We start from the raw sequence: 21,007 nt of genomic DNA, 5'->3' as shown, positions 1-21,007 counted from the left end.
AGGCTACTGCATTTGTCATGGTGCCAAAGCATTAAAAACAGGATAAATCACCATGTATGTCTGATTATAATTCCCTGCGGAGCTGCATATTCTTTATCCAGATAAGTGTGGACTAGGCGTGCAGATCTTGGGACAATTTTTGTTACATTATTTCTGATTTTCATACTTGTGTGTATACTCTTCATTGTCAAAGAAGAAAGTAAAATTCCTTCGGTGTAGCTTATCAAAAAGGGAGCAGTCTTATGCTGATGGAGCATAGAGTCCCTCACCTGCTATAAGTGCATTGTCTGTAAAATTGGTTTGAGATCTCCCATCTGCATCAAGTCACTAATAATAACAGCAAAGAGTAGTGGCGATACGTAGATCAAGACACAAGTGAGTGATACATATCAGAGATTGATGTTCACTTGGACTTTAGCTAAATACGCTTTTTACTTTGAAATAGTTTTAGATTGACAGGATAGATTTGATCTCTCCAATGTACAGAACACCAGCTGGCTTTTTATCTTGAAGGCTTTTTACAGTCTTATTTTGATGTCATACAAACACTAACAATTCTACCTGACTGAGCCTGCCGGTCAGATGGAGCACTAAAATAAAGAGCGTTCACCAAGCAAAATTAATTCAATCAATTCTTGCTTCTTCAGAGGTACTGGCTGTCTTTTGCCACCACAGCTCATTCTGGGGGTTGTTAAGCAGTGATGATCTTTCAGTTGTTACCGGGTGTGCAGTGCCCTGTATCTAGATGTGGTGCTGGTTCCAGCCCAGTTATTCGTATTTAATTTTCAAATTGAGATCAAAACCAGCCTTTTCATTGTCAGAGGAGCTCTGGATTGAGTTGTCTTGTGAACTTTCTTGGAAAAAGGGCTCACCAAATCTTGAACATCACAGACTTTGTATTTCCTTCTTTGTTCAGGGTTTGTGTGAACTTGAAATATGATGTTGCATGAATGTGGCCTCTGCCTTTGCCATGTCTAGTAGGTAACTTAGCTTCTAATGCTCAGATTCTCTTGCTGTCTGAAGTTTGCAGCATTGGCCCTTTCTGTACTATGGAGATTGCTTATTGTGTTAGGGAATACCTGGCTTGTGTTGAGATGGGAAGACTCCACTAGGGTAAGAGACTTAAGAGGATGCAATTAAGTGTTGAATTTGTTATGCCACTGAAGGCTTCTGGCACTAACTATTAAAGCTGGTGAGCCACTTACTTGAGATGCTAAAACTAGATGACTGCTTTCAAGCTATAGTGATTAGGTGTATTTATGGCTCACAGCACATAGGATGCTTCACCTTGGAAGTAGTTGTAGGCTCTGTGTGCAGTTGATTTCACGGTCAAAATTCCAAACCTATTTTGGAGAATACAGATTAGCCTTATCTTGCTTCTTGTCATGACTACATTAATTCTTATACTACACTTCAAAGACATGGAGCATGTTATCTTTTATTATTATTATTATTTTCTTTCTGTAGCTTTGGCTCCTTACTCAGCATTTCTGAGGGCTGCATGTACTTACACATACTTGTCTGGGCTCTGCACTATAAAGGAAGCTTCTTACTTTTGTTATCCACTAGGCATAAAATTGTAATCCCTTTACCTGCTGATTTTTTCACTAGCTCCTTGTAAAGTAGAAAAGCTCGACTCTCTTTGGAGACAAGGGTGTGTGAAGAAGACTTGATCATTTAAGTCTAGAGCTTTAAACGCATTTGCAGACTTCCTTTGTTAAGTGTGGATGATTCATTTAAGAGGTTTATTCCCTAATCAGATTTGTTCGTTTGGAGTTGTGCTTGGAATCTTTAATAATGGAAGTTATTCAAGTCTTCTGGAAGCTGTGCATTCTGAGGGACAAGCAAATCTACCTTTAGACTTATTAATTTAATGTTTTAATATTTCTTTTTCAGGTCATCAGTTCCTCACTCTGCAGCCCAGGCAGTCCACCAAGTTCTGGCAACTGTTGCTACAAATCAGGCTAAGCAGGTATCTTGATATAGAACTTCCCTGTGGTATACTGTGCCCAGACATGTTAAATACAGTTCAGGGTTTAGTTGTTGAACAGGTCATCTAACAGTCTCTTTTCACAGCTTGCCCTATATTCTTGGCAGACCTTTTATTTATCTGTGACTTAGGTTTATTTTTATGTCTTTCCTTTTCTCTTTTTTGAAGGCTCTTGCAGCTTTTCAGTAGCTGCAGACTTGCAGCAGTGTAAGGGTTGCAGCTATCAAGAAAGGAAATGGTGTTAGGTAAATCAACTCAAATCTCACCAAGAAGAAGAGTGAGGCCGTCAAGGCAGAGTTGTTTCCCTATCCTGTATCTCACTGAAAACATTTCTTATTGGTGGACAAGCTGCTACGTTTTATGGTAGCAGATTGGAAAACCATCCAATGGTCTCTTTCCCCTGGAATCACTGAACTGTTGCACATGGAGGTTTGCTGGCCTCTGCAAGAGACTTTTTGAAAAAGTTGAATTAAGCAGCGTTTAAATGTCAAGATATAGAGGGCCTGAAATTGAAGGGTGCTGCCAAGTACTTTGACCATCTTCCTCTAATTTGTTATGACTCCTGTAATATTGGACCAAGATCAGATGGACCTTTGTCAGTGTGCAACTTGTGTTGACTTAAAGCATATTTATGTTTTTCAGACACCTCAAACAAGCTCACTTAAGGGACAGGCTTCACCTTCTTCTGTATCTACACCTTGTCCTGTGGCATCTACACCTGGCCCTGCATCATCTGGCAACAAAATTTCAGGTAAGAAGTCTGGTGGAGACAGAAATAAAGCCTTGGATGTCACCTGTCAGGGTGACAGTTAAGAGAATGAAGAACCTGAGGAAAAAAGATCTGCCTCCACTTGGAGGCTGCTGTGTTTGTCTCGAGGTAGGAATCTGAACAGATAAAAGTGCAGAGGAGCTGGAGTGCAGTGTTGTGTACAACCCTCTATTCTGCCTGTGTGCTTCCTTCGAGGATTTAGTGATTCCTCATTCAGAGTGGACTTAGAATGTGTAACCTGTAACAGCAAGCACTGAAAAAGCATCTGAAGATGGTGACACCTGTCTTTCCTCTAATCAGATATGTTGTTGCCTTCCATCTTTAATTCACATACTCTGTGATGACATAACAGCAGCAGGAATGTTTCTGTGCACAAATATCAGACTAATTTAACTGGCAAGAAATCCTTTGTTTCCAACTGAGAAAAACTGTAGGCTGTGCCCACGAACTCTTCTGTTGTTTTTTGATAGTTGGATGATGTGAACGGTCTTCTTTTTTTGTAATGCTTCTTTGTATGACTTACAGGACAAGGGGCAGCAAAAACTGTTACAGCTGTGACCTCTACAGTGACATCAGTACCAGCAATGTCTGCACAGCCTAACAAGGCTTTCTCATTTTCTTCTGTGGGGTATGTATGAAGTTTATCGTTTCTTTGATGTTTGTATGAATATGTCATCTGTTACAGCAGGCGTTACCTACAAGCTGCAGAGTAACGTGAAATGACACCACAGATAGTTTTAAACTCCATTCGTTATTTAGGGGGAAGAAGAGCAGTCACAGGAAGATCATCCCTAGTAAGTTGCACAGGGACATGTGAGAATGAATTTTGACTTTACAATGGCAAGTGGAGAGGTTGAACTTCAGAAGCTTCCAGTTCCAGAGAAAAATGGGGAAGAACCTGAATATGATCATTTTAATAATCCTTCTGAGGATTTATTCCAAAGAGAGTAATGTAGTGCTTTCTAACTGGACATACCCATGTAGGTTTCCAATGCCAGTAGAAGTTTGAGATACAGAAGTGCTGGAATTTCCAATTAGGGCTTGACATTTGTGCTGATGGTCAAACTTGCTGGATTACTTTAGTCTGAAACAACAGAACAAATTCCATGCTGTGGCTTGAAAAGTACCCTGTTCGTGAAAGTAACTAAAGAGTCACCATGCCATCTGGTGGTTTCTGTCGTGTAACATTAATGCAAAGCAGGGCACATGGTATGAACATGTAGTGATTCAAAAACCTTCCTGATGGAGTGTTTTTTTAGGGATGGAAATAAGTATTTCTTTGCTCATATTGTATTTTTGAGGAAGAAGAATGGCTCCTCACAAATAATTGTTTGAATTCCTCCATATTTAAGTATCTGATATTGAAGTGAGTTTCTCTTTATGAAGCAGGTAACATTTAAGTATTTCAGAACACACTGGTACTTTCAAACAACTGTTTTCATTCAGTCTTAAACGTTTCTTTGTTGGTTGTCAAGTGGATGTTGTCTAAATGCATTGCAGTACTCTTCAAAAGGCTAAAATGGTCTTGAAACACTGAAATTCAGATTCAAAAAGCAGACAAACCCTGCCTTTGTCCCAAACTGCAGTGCTTCAGTCTATAAACCATGTGCTAAATACAGCACTGTTGTCTGTGATGTCTGACTACTAGATCAGCAGCTGGTCCTTGAGAATCAGAGGACAAGGCAGTGAGAAAGCTTAAAAAGCCTCAGGGGATGCAGGTCTCTGGAGCACCTCATTGCTCATTTTGAAAGATCACAGCATTTTTGCAAGACACAATTTTTTAGTGTTCAGCAATCACAGAACCTTTAATTTCTGTCTTGCTGTGAGTGATCTCCTTTTCAAGGGATGGCAGTGTCCAGTTATTCCCTTCTGTACATGCGCTCTCTTACCATTCTGATATTTTAATTTTCAATAAGCTCTAGTCATTGCTATAGCCTCCAATGTTGCTGGTCTCCCAGGAGGGAATAATGGTTTGGAGCATGGTGTTTAGCTGCTGAGCTGAGTGGGGAAGGAACATACAGCACGAACAAAAGAATATGAGAGGATGAGGGACAGTTGGAAGAGGTTTGAATTCTGACTCTCATCAGCACTCCTAGGAAATTTGTCAGGGCTGAAACTGTTGGAGAAACTTCTTGTGTGTGTATGCCTGTGTGTCTGGCCTAATACAGACTTGCACAGGAAATCTGAGTCTCAAGGTTGTGTTGATCACGCGGTTGGAAATTTCAGCGCTTTGAGCTCAAAGTCATTCTTTCCCTTTCTCTTCTTTCCTCCTAGGCCTGGGTTTAATTTTGGTGTCGTCACATCAGCTGCTTCATCACCGACTCTGCCCAGCCTCGCTGCCTCGCAAGGTTAGCTTGGATGACTGTACAAACTGCATCTGTCCTCTGCTAAGAGAATGCTTACTCTTCCTAATTCATGTGGTTCTTTGTTTTAAGCTGCACTTCTATTATTAAAATTGCAGTAGCTGCAATAACATTGTATACGTATGCTGGATTATGTCCTATAGTGTAGGAGAATGTAGGCCACCTGCCTTTCAATTAAGAGGAAACAAAATATTTGCTGCCATGAATGTTCAGGGGGTTCTAATTTATGAGAAGGGTAATATAACTGCAGTCATTTCCTCTGTTGTTAATCAGTAGATTTTTAAGTTGCCAGAGAAGTCTGGCATAGAAAGCTGGCATTATGTGGAGTGAACATTTAATAATGGGAGGGGAGTAATTGGAACAGCTTTGTGTTGCTTACGAAACTTGACAGTATCAATGTATAGGCTGCCTTTCCATTTTGTAGGTAGATCACATTCACCTGGTCTGGGAAGAGGGGCCTGAAGCTTTATAATTATCTAGAACTTAACTGACTAGTTTTAGCCTTGAAAAAGAGATTATGTGCTCAGAAGTCTCCGTCCTTCTCTCTCCCTTTCAGCATTATCAGTTGTTCTGATACAAGATAACACCTCTTAGCTTATGTCCTTAAATTATCACAGCCGCAGAAATACAACCAGTATTCTGTTGACCTTAACTAGAAACAACTAACTTGCCTAAATTATGCCACTGTTGCTTTAAAAAGAAAAAAAATAAATAGAGCTTAGCGCATTATAAATCAGTTTGTAACTTCTGTCTTCTATTTACAGCCCCTGCTAAGGAGTCCAATCAACCTGATTCATTTTCACTTGGTGGGGGTTCCAAATTTGGAGCAGTCCCTGAGAGCTCCTTTGCTTTTGGCTCCCTCAAGCCAGCAAGTGCCCCAGGAGCAGCAGTAGCAAACAGCTCTTCAGCAGATGGCACTCAGTCAAACAAACCTGCTGCAGCAACGTCTTCTGCACCCTCCGCAGCCTCTGGCAAATTAGATACCCCTCCAACTAAGCCAGGGGAAGCCTTGTTTCTGAACAATCTATCTGGGGAAACTCTGGGGAGCTTCTCAGGACTGCGTGTTGGTCAAGCAGATGATAATGCCAAAACCACCTCTAAAACACCATCCACCAGTGCCCCAGGAGCACAATCAACTAAAACATCTACATCACCTTCTGGGTTTGTCTTTGGTGCCCCCCTGGCAATAGGAAAAGCTGGAGAAGCAACTTCAACGTCAGTCACATCAGCTGCCACAGCACCCACCTCCATCAGCACCAGTACCACAGGCAGTCTCTTTGGCAATGTTCAGATAACCAACACAGGGTCTTCTGGGGCATTTAATCTTGGAGGTTCTAGTGGAAACAAACTCAACTTTTCTTTTGGTATTCAGCAAGCGAGCAGCATGAGCACATCCACTTCTGCCCCTTCTACTCTCCCTACTTCAACATCTCTTTCATTTGGGAATTTCTTGAGTTCGTCACAAACTGCTGCCCCAGCTGCAACTTCTAACAAGGGTGGAGGAGATGTCAAACTGCTCTCTGCTTCAGAAAAAACATCTGAAAGTGAAGCATCTGAGTCTTCACCTCCAACAACGCAGGTTCCACAGCCTCAGATACAGCTTTCAGAGTCTGTTAAAGAACCCCCTGTGTCCCAGACAGCAGCTGGGGACACCAGCACCGTGGGCTCCAGTACTGCATCAGTAGCAGCTCCTCCTGATGCCATTGCTACTCCTGCTTCCACAAGTGAGCTGAAGGCACCAGTGCCTGCCTCAGCTACTGTCCCACAGGATCAGAGCATCTCAGTGACAGCCTCTGCAACAACCGTTGCCTCTCCTGCAGAACCATCAAGCGCACCGACTGCTGCTGATGTTCCTACGTGTGTTCAGAGTCCAGCTGCTGGTTCCTTGGTGTTTGCCCCCACCTCTGCAGGCTCCTCAGGGTTCTCTCAGCCTCCAAGTTCCAGCTCATCTGGCTCAGCATTTAGCCAGCCTGCTGTTGATACGACTGCCACTCCTTCCACACCGTCTGTTTTTGGCCAACTGCCGGCAGGTACCACAGCATCAGCTCCATTTGGACAACCCAGCACTGCCACTGTGACCACACCAGCAGCTGGTGCAGGGTTTGGTACTTCTGCGTTTGGCACCACCACAACTGGGGGCTTTGGGCAGCCAGCCTTTGGCCAAGCACCGGCCTTCGGGCAGCCAGTGAGCAGTTCTTCAAGTGGTTTTACCTTCAACCAGTCTGGATTTGGGACAGTGCCTGCCTTTGGCCAGCCAGCAGCTTCCACTGCAGCCTCAAGCAGCGGCAATGTATTTGGAGCATCTTCTAGCACCAACAGTGCAAGCTCCTTCTCCTTCGGCCAGCCATCTGCCAGCACTGGGGGTGGGATGTTTGGACAAAGCAGCACTCCAGTGTTTGGGCAAAGCAGCAGCTTTGGGCAGGGGGGATCTGTCTTTGGTAACACTGCTGCTGTTACTACCACGACATCATCTGCTGGGTTCAGCTTCTGCCAAGCCTCAGGTAAGAGCAAACTTCAGAGGTGCACAGCATTCTAGCAGTATCTATCACTGGGGAAAAGTCAGACTTCTTGGAATGCTTTTCTTTCCCTCTAGCACCTCATTTTTTTTCAGTTAGTAAGAATAGGAGCTGCAGTGTATGTGGATGGGAAGTTAATGTTGGAGACCAAAGAAGCTTTTGCTCAGCCTTGATCTCCATTAAATATCACTGAATATAGGCTTTGCAGTCTTGCTTTCATCTCAACTTCCAAGTCTACATTGGCTTTAATTTGAACTGCATGGTGCGCTGTCTGTTGCAAAAGAATTGGGTGGGATTCAGCACAGCCTGTAAGATCTCAAACTATTATGTTGTAAATTGTTACGCTGAAGCACCAAGGTAGCTCTGAGGCTATAATCAGGGGATTGAATGCAGATGCAATGCTTGGTTCTGCACTGTGTCCATGCCACAGAGGCTGTATAGCTGGGTCTATTATTATGTCATGATCTGTATTGGCAAAAAAAATGTGTTAAGCCCTCAAAATTATGGGTTAGTGAGGAACTAATCTGTTAAATCCACTTTTGTGTTTGGAAGCATCTCAAATTAAATATAGCAGTAACATGACCATCAGCTACCTGGTCTATACAATTAAATTGGACACTTGCCCAGTCCAAACCCTCTCTGTCAATCTCCTGTTGTTGTTCACATTGCTAACAATATATTGGGGTGGTTTTTTTCCACAGCCTTTTCTGTCCAGTCTTCAGAGAGCTTCCAGGGTGAAGTGAAACATACATAGTAATATTAGAGAACATGTATTTCTAAGGAAGAAAACCTAATTAGGCTCATTTAATTAAAAATGATGGCACTGTAGGCAAAACTGCTTGTTCATTTTAACTACAGTAACAGAGAACAGTTAAAGTGGGGGAAATGAACTTGAGAAAGGTGTTTCCTAATTATAGAAGCTGCAAGTTTTATTACAAAATGCGCATTTAAGTGAACTGGGAAATGGAATGGGGAGTTCTTTTTTTAATCAAAACATTTCATTATCTATAAAAGGAATCTTTAGGTAGCAAAGCACAGATCCTCTCTACACAGGGGAAATCAAAATGCTACAGTGCTTGTTCATGACTTGCAGCATTATTATAGCAACGTTAAGAGAAATTCAGTTCTCTCATATTGGTAGCAACAATCTCACAAGTCAAGAGGCCTTCTGTTTGTTTTAGAATTGGCTTTCAACTACACTGTCAATTGAATTTATTATCTGTTGGCACGTCCTTACATTTTACCAACCTAGATACTTTTGGGAATAACATTTGTATCCTGGTGTTTTGGCATAGGAGATCTGTCCTTCTGTGTTCTGCACCAGTGTTGCCTCCCTGATTTGTCTTCTATCCTAGTAATAGTTCTGGTGATTTATTTTCCTTTCTTTTCTTGGCAGGATTTGGTTCTAGCAACACCGGTTCTGTGTTTGGGCAAGCAGCAAATACAGGAGGCTTTGTCTTTGGGCAGGCAAGTATTTATTGCATTTGCAGAATTAAGGGACTGTTACATGCAATGGATTTGTTCAGGGTACTATACCTGCTTCTAGTAGCAAAGGTGGAATTTGATGTGGTCAGCTGAAGTTGCCCCAGGCTCTAGTGAAGTTACAGCTAACGTAGGAGGCATCAAAACTGCACCTGCATGTTTTCCAAGGGGTGTGCAGAGACAAGCATCTCTAATCTTGAGGGAGCTAAGGTGGGGATGGAGTATAAACCTGCCTTTATTCCCTACTAAGTGGAAAGTGGAGTATTCTTTTTTACTCACTTGACAATATAGAACGTTTTTCAAAGGCATACTTTGTTCTGTAGATGTGAGACTTAAGTCAGATTTCATTGTGTTATGTGTTTGGTGAGTCTGCTCACTGGTTCTTCAGCTCTTGGTATGCTCAGAGGGTTGGGAGAATCATCCCTGGGGGCACGTGCTGCTTTGATTTTGTTTAAATCCCCATTCTTGTCCTTCTTTTGTCCTTGCAGTCATCGTCTTCCACTGGAGGCCTGTTTGGATCTGGAAGTGGTGGGAGAAGTGGAGGCTTCTTCACTGGTTTGGGAGGAAAGCCAAGTCAGGATGCAGCCAATAAGAATCCTTTCGGTTCCTCCAGTGGAGGATTTGGATCGGCAGCTTCCCAGAGTAAGTGAAGAAAACAAGAATACAAAATGTGCTCTGATTCCCATCTGCTTTGTGATCCCATCTGCTTTTCTGCTGTTCTTTGTCTTTGAGTAAATTCTGCATTGACATGAAAGGTTTGTAGGGATAACAGAGGCAGACAATATGCGTGATGTGTTCTTCTGTAGCTTTCCTTCTAGGTTTATGGAAAATAAGTAGGGCAGCAATTGCAACCCTCAAGCAAAGGTGAGAAATATGAAGAATATTTATGTTCTTCATGGAATGCTGTGACCAAAGTCAAAACTTGCTGCATGGATAAGCTCTCAGTTATCCCCTAGGATATGCCAATTCTTTTTTCAGCTGAATATTTGTAGTTAAGAAGAGTAAATACTCTCAGTAATTGTTTTGGGGATGTAGTCCCTTTTGGTAAGGAAGTAGAGCTGTAGAGTTTCTTGTATCAGTTCTTATGCAGGTTTGGTAACCAGGGTGGGTTTCTCCCATCTGGGTGGGTGGCTGCCCAGATTTTGTGATGCTTATAGAGAAATTGTCTCAAAGTTTCCTTTAAGAGAAGGAGCTCAGCACTTGGCCTTGCTTTTGCCCTTGCTGCCAGCTAGCAGGCATCACTTCATGTGGGTGTTGTAGTTAAACGGAGGTGCCAAACCAACCCTCCCACATGTTGCTTCTTGCCCAGCCTAGTAACCTCACAAAAGGAAGCAGGGGAAGTATTAAGAATACAGCAAGGTAACCCCGGGTTCCTTTGCAAGAAGAACTGTAAAGGGTCTATTAGGAATCCTTTCTTAGATCCTTTCTTAGAAGCTCTAAACAATTAGCTGTTAATGCAAGGATCAATCACTGCCCACTTACGTAGAGATTTATTTTTATTGCTAGACTTGGATTAAAAACACATTAGTCTTGAGATTACCAGGCTGATAGGTCTTGGTAATACCCTAAGATTTGTGCTGAGGTGTATATATGCAATTCTGTGCTGTAGCAATTAGTTTGAGGCTCACTCATACTTTCTGTGCACAGCTTTTGTAGATCTACTTCCCTTATCTATATCTGTATGTCACAGAAGCTGCTGCTGTTTCTTAGCTGTGGCTTTTGTTTCATAGAGACTGCCCAGCTTTTTTATTTCATCACTTGCGAATTGGATTTGATAGAATGGGGGGGATGAAAGCAGAAGGGGTGGAGCCCAGCAGCTAGAAAGCATGAAGTGGGGAAGCAGTGGCTAAGGCATAAAAGTAGAGGAACAAAGGAAACCTTAGTTCTGTGTGGCTAAGAGTAGCATTTAAAGCATTGTGAGAGCAAATCTATTTCTTTTATTGCCTCTCTAATGAGCCACTGAGATTAATGGTTGAGGTCAGTCCTCGGTCCTTGTTAACTTAGTCCTTCTTTATTGTGGTATTGGGTTTTGTGATGAAATAAAATGCATGGTTCACCAGGGAAAAGGTTTCAGCTGTTCTCCGTTAGCCCACAAGATGCTAAAATTTCTCTGTAGCCTCATGGAAAGACAAAAACTTGGGTCACCTCTGTGAGGCTGGCAAAGTGTGGCTCCTGCTCTAAGGCCCTGTAGTTCTAACTGTCAAATAATCATGTTAAGAAATACTGGCCACTGCCATAAGAACAGAGAGTGTAGTTGTGGTGAATGGATATTTGTGTTATCAAGAAAAGGCTGATGGGGCTGCTCTGATTTCTCACTGGAGTGACTGACTGCAGTGTGGACTGCAACAAAACAAATCATCTGTCATGTTGTGTGTTGTGAGCTTCACAAATAACCTTCATCTCCCCAGATTCTTCTAGCTTGTTTGGGAACAGTGGAGCCAAGAGCTTTGGATTTGGCAACTCATCTTTTGGAGACCAGAAACCTACTGGCACTTTCAGCTCTGGCGGTGGCAGCGTGGCATCTCAAGGCTTTGGGTTCTCTAGTCCAACCAAAGCAGGTATTTAGTCAGTACATGTTACTGGCATTTCTTTTTAAGCAGTAACAACCTAGTGTATTTTAGCTGGTGGATCCAAGGCAGATCTACAATCTACTGTGCAGAAAAACATCAAGTAAACTGAATTTTTCAGTGGTTCATTCCAGAAATTCCCATTGTGGTTTAAAGGCAGAGAGCTGTTTGAATTAGTGCTGGTCTTATTCAGCATACAGTGAAAAACACAAGCTGTAGAATTGAACAGATTTTTCCTCTTGCAGATGCTTTCCTTGGAAAATTATATTCCAGACTTCAGTCTGGGTTTTGTAACCCTTTTTGTTCCCATTTCTTCATCTGAGTGAATGCACAGGTTTCTACTGTGGGTTAGCTTCCTCCATAACATGGATATCAGACATGCTTCAGCTCCCTCTCTTGGGAAATGAGCTGTTGGTTCTATTGATTGAATTAACTTAGTGAAATTCCCTACATTTGATAAAGTCTCCTCTTTATTTTTACAGTCACCTACTTCTCCTCCCCCCCTCAAATCTTGTTCTGCACTCAATACCTGCATGTTTCACTTTTCTTTCTCCACGATTTGTTAACATGAATTGCATAAGAAGGAGTATCCCTAGGAAAGCTTCAGCCCCTCCAACAAAAACTTCCTAGAGTTAGGGGGGGTAATAAGATAGGCCTGAATTATTTAAACATAGATCAGCTAGCGTTTATTTTTTCCAGTCCTTTTGTGTTTACAGCCAAACAGTATCCATTACCTCGACATGGACTAGAATTTCACCCAGGGTATTAAAGTGTGTGGTGCTATCCCAGTCCTCAGCCCTACTCAAACAAAAGAGCAGGTGTCCTTTGCATTCCACAGTCTCAATTAGAAACAGGCCAAGAATATCAGTAGATGAACATAGAGTAGTGGAGAAGTCTGTTCGGAGCTCCAGAAGTCAGTATCTTTTTTTTCATAACAATGAAAGCATCTCTGTTCCCTGTTGTACGTATGATTACTGAAACTTAGTTACTGTGCATGCTTGCTCTCTCAATTAAGATTCTGGTCTTTATACATAAAGCAGGTAGAGATCCTGCCTCACTATGCAAGCATGAATGATATATTACCACCCTGGATATATTACCAGCCCTGGGGGATGAGTTGATTTCATATTTACATGTTCAAGAGGCCCAGAATGTGATCTTCTGTGGGTAGTCTCTTAATTTGGGTGGTGGTTTTTACATGTATTAAGCACTTTTCATATTCACTTCTTCTGTAACAAATTACCTTGCAGTCTGGAAGCTTTGAAGCAGTGAGTTTTGTTTAATTTAGATGATGAACAAGATGAACACTCAGTTGTAGAGATTGTCTACTTAGAAATGTATTTTTCTTTATTTCTTTCTTCACTGTTGTTTACTTGATATTCTTGTCCCTCTTTTTTTGCCTCTGTTTTGCTCAGGTGGCTTCGGTGCTGCTCCAGTGTTTGGCAGCCCTCCCACTTTTGGGGGATCCCCTGGGTTTGGAGGGGTGCCAGCATTCGGTTCAGCCCCAACCTTTTCAAGCCCTCTGGGCTCGACGGGAGGCAAAGTGTTCGGCGAGGGTACAGCAGCAGCCAGCGCCGGAGGATTTGGGTAAGCCAACGTGGGGCCAGGGTTTGGGGAAGTAATATCCTTGTATTACAGCTCCTCCTGTGCTTAGTTACCTCTCCAGAGGGTTAAAGGCTCGAATTGGCATAAAGCAAAAGCCTTTGCCCCAGAGGAAATAATGTGTGATGGGGAATGTGAGTGCTCTTGCATGTGTGTGTAAGTGAAGACAGGAGTATTTTCTGTGTGCACACTTAATGTGTTCAGTTGGAGACCTATGGTTTATGCCAAGCAAGGAAAGTAACAAATACTATCTGTGACGCTGTCGAGCCACTTTATCCACCTGTGAGATTTGGGCTAGAGATACTCATGAGAATTCAGTCCCTCCAATCACCTTTGGCGGGTGGGAGAAGATACCTGTAACAGCTTGTGCTCCCAGGGTGAGTTGTGTTTATCTAACATTGAGTGGGGCTTTTTTTGTGTGTTTCTGTTCCTCTTAAGCTTGTGCTTGGCACCAGAGCAGGTAGCACTTGGTTCCTTCTTTAGCTCAGCAAATAAAGAAGTTCAAACCTTGCAAAGATACTTCTGCAATAAGGCAGCAAATCCACCTCTTCAGCATTGTGCCACCTGCAAGCAACTCACCTGCAAGCTCTGTAGTTATATCCAGATTTATTTGACCCAGTTAAAGAAACTTGCAGTGAAAGAAGGAAACCGGTCATCTTCCCAGTCTTAGTGCTTACACATTTCACAAGTGTTTGTCTTTGGTTTCAGGATGAGCTGCCTTTATGTAGAACATCCTGCAGTGTACTTGTGAATTCCCCTGTGAGGTTGGTTTAATGCCCATCTGCCAGGGCACCCTCAAGCTGTGGGAGGCCTCAACTAGGTTCTTCAGCAGCACCCTAAACTCCAGTGCAGCAGATTGGAGAGTCCCTTTGGAAAGGGGTGAAAACAGCTCAATTAGATCCCCACAAAGAAGGAGGTGCTTGTAGAGGTGTCAGCACTTAAATCAAGTGATACCTTCTTCACTTCTCTCTCTCTGTGTTATGCTGTATGATTTTGTACTGAAACTGAATGCACTCAACATCCCCAGGCAACTTTACGAGTCCTGCCACAAAGTGATAGCTCAGAGTGCTGATTTAGTCCTGTGCTGGGCTTTCTTTCCTCCTTCCTCTTTGGGAGTGAGTTTAAAAACCAATCCCAGTGCAGTTACTTGCTGGTGCCTTCTAACTTAACTACATGATTCATTGTTCCTCCAGTTCTGAAGGATCTGCATCACTTGGTGAATGACTTGGTTATCAAAAATAGAAACCACTCCACTTCTTTAAACAGTCTGAAATTCCGACTGTTTGTGAACAAATAAGGTTTTGCTTCCATAAACCAACCTCAAGTGCCTCTCAATCCTGTTTTATGTCAGAGCTTCACAAAAGACCTGAACATCTGGGTGAGATGGGTTTGCTTCAGTTGTTCCCAAGGCAGTGACTGGATCTCATGTCTTCTACGTGTATAATAAACAAACAGAATCTCTCCACAGCTTAAGCTGTTTTCCTGCTTGCACGGCACTCAGCCTTTTTCAACAGGCTTGTTCTTGTGGTTGCAGCTGGAAGAAGCACTTTGAACCACGCTTCCTGTCAGACATGATTTGTGTGTTTAATGGCAAAGTCCTGAGGAGACAGAGCACTGTAAAACCCTCTTGTTCTGCATTGCATGTCCTCACCTCGCTCCTCTTCTAAAAGAACAACAAAACCTGTTCTGCCTTTGCTGGGGAATCCACATTTGTGCTTCTGAGCTGATGCTGCCTGCAAGTTAGGTGGGCCAGGAGCCAGCCCAGGATTGGTAAATGAGGCCAAAGCTGCAAAGTCATTGAACTGCCCTGTTGTAATGCAGCATGTGGGGCAGTGTGCACAGTCGACTGTGTAGGCTGGGAGAGGTGACGTCCTTTAGCAGGTGAATTGCTTGTCACACTGCTACAAGAGCTGTCCTTTATCTGGAGAGATATGTTTTGATATTTCTGTTGCTTTTCTCTTTTTTTTTCTTAATTCTCTGCTAGATCTGGATGGATGGAGAGGTGGGTTAATGCGCTGTCGCTTCGTATTCTAAGTCAGAAATGACAAGAGTGCATTTGAAGCACAGCCTTGCAAAGCTGGAACACTATTCAACGTGGCTGGCAGCCTGCTCAGGGGAGGGCTGGTGCTGGGTTGGTGTTAGCAGCACTGTGTGCTTGCAGATTCTTAGCAGCGTTTGTCATCTGAATATTTTGTGTCTGTATTTTGCCTGGTTTAAGAGAGAAATGCCTGAAGCTTCTGTTTGAGCACTCCTCTAGCATTCAGGAGAAGTGTACGTGGGGCGGTAGAGAACCATAATGTATATCATGGTCTCGTTAGCGTGTCACGCTGATAGCTCTACAATACTTGGTTGGATGGAGTGGGTGGAGAAAGGAGATCAATTTCCATATAGAAAAATGTGTTTCTTATTTCAGTTTCTAAAAGCAGTTAGGGAAATAATCCAAAGGTGTGGTGGGGAAGTGTCAGGTAGGTGCAGATCCTCAGGGTAGCGGTAGAGCTTCCAAATGGGCCGGGGAGAGAAAGGAGCTGGGAAGTCTGTAGGGTGTTTGCGTGGCAGTGGGTAAGAAACTGTCTGAAAGCTGGGAGTCTGAGTTGTGCACCTGGGCTCTGCTTTATGCCCTGACCGTGAGCAGTAAATAGCTGTTTGCTGCCCTGATGGTGAAATACAACAAGGCTGTACTTTTTGAGCTTTAAGGGTGAATGTTACTCAGAGGGTGAGTTAAAGTCTTCCACTCAGTGGCTGGTGTTGGCATTGCCAAGCACTTGAAAATATTCTTTAAGTATGAACGTATATACCCCTCTGCCAGGTGGACGTTAGGGATGGGGCTGAGCAGACATCTCTACATGCAGCAGTCCTTCCCAAATCAAGGCAATCCGTTTCCAGAATGAGCAATTATTTGTATCCAGTGATCTCTACTGATGTGTCCTTGTTTAAGGAATGCACTGTTTTTGTTGTGGGGACAAACTTTTGCTATGAATGAGAATGAGCTTTCAACCACAAATTTTCTCTTTTAAACTGCAGGTTTGGTGGTACCAGTAACAACACAGCATCATTTGGCACTCTAGCAAATCAGAATACCCCAACGTTTGGATCGCTGTCACAGCAGGGGACTGGTTTTGGCACACAGAGCAATGTATTCCCTGCTTTTAGGACAAGCGGAGGAGGTAGGAGAGATTAATCTGACTTAATCTCATGATTCCATCACTTCCTGCTTTGCATGTGAATGAATTGCTGCTCTTCTTTATACTTCCCTTGGTTATTGCTTTTCACCCCTTTTTGTGGAGTTGTTCTTCTCAAATGAAAATGCAGAGAAGCAACAAATATCTCTTCAGTGCTGTGCACATGGGTAGCTGTATGCAAGCAGAGAGTGTACACTGCCAAATTAAGCTAAAGCACCAACAGCCAGGTTTTGTACCTGGTGAAGCTGCAGCAATTTACACAGGGCAGGGAACAGAGCCTTTGAGAGAACATTCATACATTCATTGGTGTCCTGCCACCACTGGCTTGCCTTAAGCACAGGCTCCATCCTCGGAAAGCAGCCCTCTTATTTTTGTGGGGAGGTGAATGAAGCAGGCTCATTGTATGCAGTTGCTGCTAATGAATGAAGCTAACGGATTAGCAGTGAAAGCACAGCCCTCCCAGGAGCCAAGCCAAGTCACTTTTCTTCTAGATGGAGATTTGACTTCCATTGTTTGGGCATCACTTTCACTGGCCTAAGGCAGGAAAGAAATGTTTCTGTATCGGTGTGCGGGAGGGAACACGTACTGTGTATCTTAAACGTTCACCTCTAACCATGATTTTTTTTCTACCTTTGCATTTCTTTCAGGGTTTGGCTTTGGATCAACTAACACGTAAGTACCATCTCATATCTAATTCTTCATTAAGAGTGCAAGTAGAACCAGAATGAAACAGTTGAGTGGGGTATGAGAACAAGTGTTGAAAGCAGCAGTAACCTGCAAGTTCTGATTTCCTTTTGAATGTCACTGCGCAGGGCTAATAGTCTGTGCTCTGAGTGTGTGCTTTCCACTGAGGTAAATGGTTCATAGAGGGGAGGGTTTTCAGTTAGATCACACTCATCCCCCTCTTTACAAGTGCACGATGTGTGCTCTGAAATTGTGCATGTGAATCTGGCATCTCTTCCATTTGTCAGGTTCAAAGAGGGTGTGAAATAAATCAGTTCCTTTCTGGCTGAGTTGAGATGGTGATTTACAGCTGCAGAACTGAACTGAGAACTGAGGTTTAACACTGGGATCCACTCTGCCATTGATTTGATGGATTACTTTTAGCAAGACTCTTAAACTTTGTTTCATTACCAAGTAGAACGTTTCTCTCTCCGGATGGTAAGCTTTCAAGTGAGCACAATCACCTCTAGCTTTACGTATTGATGCAGTGTCAAGTAAAAGATGCTGGAAATATCAATGCATTCCCATAATAAGCTTCTGATGCTCAGGATTCTGGAAGTCTCTTTGAGATCAGATCTGCTAAATTAATTCTGCCTGAGGGAAATTCCAGCACTCACTGCTGTGTTCTGGTTTTTATTCCCTTTCTGCTCCACAGATCTTCCTCTGGATTTAGCGGATGGAGAAGTTAAGAACATCCTGAGCTCTCCTGGAGAACTGTGCTGTAGCTCCTACGTTCATGAGTCACCTGTGCGATCAATATCCAAACAGCTTCTCGTTTAAATACAAAATGTCAGACTTTTTTTTTTCCTCCCCACCCCTCCTTAAATATCCTTATTTTTTATGCAGCAACTGTCCTTGTTCTATATTAAACAATTTTATCTGTCTTTATACTACTTGTTTTGGAAGGGCTTATCTCCCTGGATCATGAAGAAACAAGCACATGTAAGGTGTGATTGCCAGCCCTGTGCTCATAGCTTACTGTTAACTTTGCTTTTCATTGTCCTTCCCTATGCCCAGACAAGGCAGTAAGCAGCTCAAGTTGGTTTCTGATACAAACCAGCACGTTTTTCATTGAAGTAAATGATTGATTATCCTTGGTTCTTAAGAAGGAGCTGAAGCTTGCCCTGCTAATTTTAAGTATAGGATGGGGCGCATGCTTATCTCACCGAAGTGCTAAATCTGAGTCATGTGTGAGCCAGAGGCTTAGCAGAGAAATAGGAAATTATCTGGGAAGAAACTGGCAGCGTGCAGAGCACGTTCCCATGGCAGTAACGCTCAGCAAAGAGGTGGGAAGTAAAAGCTTTCTTATTTTTACCTTCCTCTAAATTTGACAGAGCTCAGGAACTCGGGTTTATAGGGAACACTTGTGGACCTTCAAGGAGAAGCATGACCTCCATCCAGAGGCGTCGGTGATGCTGCAGCTCGTGGCTTTGGCCGCCAGTTTCCACCTTCAGCTCCGTGTTGTTGTTTTCTAACATGTGAGTTTGTGCTGCTTCCCCTGTAGCTCTCGGATTCAGTCTGTAACGTTTGTGAGATTCTCATATGTTTGTACTCTGACACAACGAGCGAATGCTACAAAGAATGCCCTGCAGGCACTCTGGACAAATGCTTTTTCTATTTGATGCATTTGACCTCCACAAAACCTCTCAATGATGGAATGGGTTTTTGTTGCACTGTGAAAAACGCGTTTGAAAGAATGGCTTATGTATGAGTGGGAGATACATGCAGGTGGGATGGGTTGATCTTGTTGGTCCTAATAGGACGTTATGGGGTACTTCTGCTCTTTCTGTTTTCAGCAGAAACGTTCTGAGCTTTCATTTTCTGAATAGCACACGGTATGATGGCGGGTGTCATTTTGGGGTCTGGTTGGCAAGCGGGCACGCGGTGCTTTTTTTGAGCTTGTAAATAGTTGGTAATTGCTTGTTTTCACATCCAATATTATAAACCAAATGCTTACACCTATCAGCAGCTCCTGAAGAAGTCATTCTTTCTCAAGTCGCCCTAAAATGTTCGCGTTCAGCCTGATTCCTGTCCTGGCTGTGCAAGTTGTCCTTCATCTGCACCCAGGGATGACAGGAGTTGGGGTCCCTTTAAAGGGGAGACTACTGAGACATGGTGAATATCATGCACAGGGAGGGCTTGTCTTTGGATGGGGAGAGGTGCTGGTTTGGAGAATGGAAGGAAAAGCAGGAGAGCTCCAAGTGTGCCCTCCCCGTGTGTCCTCCTCGACCACATTTCCTAAGGGCTGGAGGTGATACTGCTCTTCTGTTTTCCTTCCTCTTTATAAATAGCAGCTGGCCCAAATGACTGACCTTAAATTCTTGGCGTTAATCTCGCACGGCTGTGGCATGCAACACCTCCTCACAGGGCCCTATCAGCTGTGCTCCCCCAGATAGCCAGCAGACCTCTTGCTATGGAGAAGATCAGCTGGGTAAGAATGTGATGTTGGCACAGTGAGCCATTTCAACTTTCGTTTTTGGAATGATGGGAGCAGTTGGGGGTTGTCCCTGCTGTGCTGCTTGCTGACTGTTAGACTCTTCTTCCCTTTATGAGAGACAGGCTCTGCTAATGACTGCAGATGCTGCTTGAGTTGCTCTCTTGCAACACTTCCAAAATCGTGGCTGAAACAAACCAACCCCTGAACCTCCTGCCCTTGGGGAATGGGTGCTGCTCCTGGTTTCCATAGCAGCTGCTGGAGGAGCTGAGCTGATTGTGACCGTGAGCCTACAGGAACATGCACAAAACGTAGCAAAGTCAACTTCTTAAAGCCTGCATTTTTACCAGATGACTCAAGAGCTTGGTGAGCTGCTCCCTGCTCGGCCAGTGGCTGCCAGGAGCTGCTGCGGGCTGTCAGCTGTGCCGGGTGCATGTGGACAGATGTCCACCATAGAACAAAGCTGTGACAAATCAGCCCCCAGCTTGGCAGGGCTGGTGAGGAAACCAAGGACCAAGTGTGGGCCTGGAGCCCTTATTTGTTCACTTGTGTTGGCCGTGCCAATTGGCCTTCAAAGGAGTGGTAACAGCCATTGTAAGGCTTATTGTTATCACTCTGTCCCCCCTGTTTTGACAGAGGGGCTGGTGAGGGTGTTTCTGTTCTTAAACTGCCATATTGAGCCCCAGGGGCTGGGTAGAAGCAGCTTGGGGGGGAGATGAGTGGGCCTGAAATGAGCCTTTTCTTACTCCAGGAGCAAAACTGGGGCTGGGCTCCTGCAGGGATGCAATCCTTCAGCACAGGTGCTACTGGTTTGTGCCCCATGCTCAGTTCTCTCCTGTACTTTGCTTTAGGGTAAGGGCTGCATTCAGGAGTCCTCTGCAGCCCTTGGAAGCCTCACAGCCCCGCATCTGAGCAGCTTACAGAGGTGTGAGATAGAAGAGAGAGGAAAGGAGACCTGATTTGTATCAGCAGAGGGAAATCCCCTGCAAAGGGTTAAGGTGAGCAGGATATTGCTGCAAAGCGAGGAGCTGCTGCTGCCTTCTGCTTTGAAGTGAGGGCAGAACATCTTGAAGCCGAGTGGGAGAACCTGGGTAAGGCAAAGCCTGGTTTGTGGGCTCAGCAGGCACGAGGTGCTGGCGTTATGCACTGTTGGTGTGACCTGGTGCTCCCAGGCTGTCACCCCCCCCCTCCCATAGCCCAGCACTGCCTGCTGTCCCCTCTCCCCCTCCCTCCCAGACCAGGGTGTCTAAATTTAGCCTGCTATCAACAGATGAGGCTGGAGTGTTTCCACTGTGGAAATGAATCCCATTCTGAACCTGTCCTCCTCATCCATGCGAATTCCTTCCCACGTGCACTCCGTGCTCTCCCTCCCCTGCAGTGTT

At 43.9% G+C, this 21,007-nt stretch overlaps 1 protein-coding gene across 2 annotated transcripts in view; it reads left to right on the top strand.

Moving 5' to 3' along the window:
• Window positions 1-19,153, top strand: part of NUP214 (nucleoporin 214) — a 36,740-nt gene extending 17,587 nt beyond the window's left edge. For both annotated transcript variants that reach the window (XM_015879156.3, XM_015879155.3), the window contains 12 exons: window positions 1,897-1,972; window positions 2,633-2,741; window positions 3,285-3,387; window positions 5,034-5,107; window positions 5,887-7,623; window positions 9,035-9,105; window positions 9,609-9,762; window positions 11,529-11,678; window positions 13,103-13,274; window positions 16,311-16,453; window positions 17,116-17,140; window positions 17,847-19,153. In XM_015879156.3, coding sequence (XP_015734642.2) covers window positions 1,897-1,972; window positions 2,633-2,741; window positions 3,285-3,387; window positions 5,034-5,107; window positions 5,887-7,623; window positions 9,035-9,105; window positions 9,609-9,762; window positions 11,529-11,678; window positions 13,103-13,274; window positions 16,311-16,453; window positions 17,116-17,140; window positions 17,847-17,880 — 2,848 coding nt within the window. In that variant the 3' untranslated portion in view covers window positions 17,881-19,153. The remainder of the gene's footprint in view (window positions 1-1,896; window positions 1,973-2,632; window positions 2,742-3,284; window positions 3,388-5,033; window positions 5,108-5,886; window positions 7,624-9,034; window positions 9,106-9,608; window positions 9,763-11,528; window positions 11,679-13,102; window positions 13,275-16,310; window positions 16,454-17,115; window positions 17,141-17,846) is intronic.
• Window positions 19,154-21,007: the final 1,854 nt, after the last annotated feature.

Source organism: Coturnix japonica, chromosome 21, assembly GCF_054131305.1.
Source record: "Coturnix japonica strain WE chromosome 21, WE-NBRP24, whole genome shotgun sequence".
In the NCBI taxonomy this organism is placed as follows: domain Eukaryota; kingdom Metazoa; phylum Chordata; class Aves; order Galliformes; family Phasianidae; genus Coturnix; species Coturnix japonica.
This window is presented reverse-complemented; position numbering and strand designations above follow the sequence as displayed.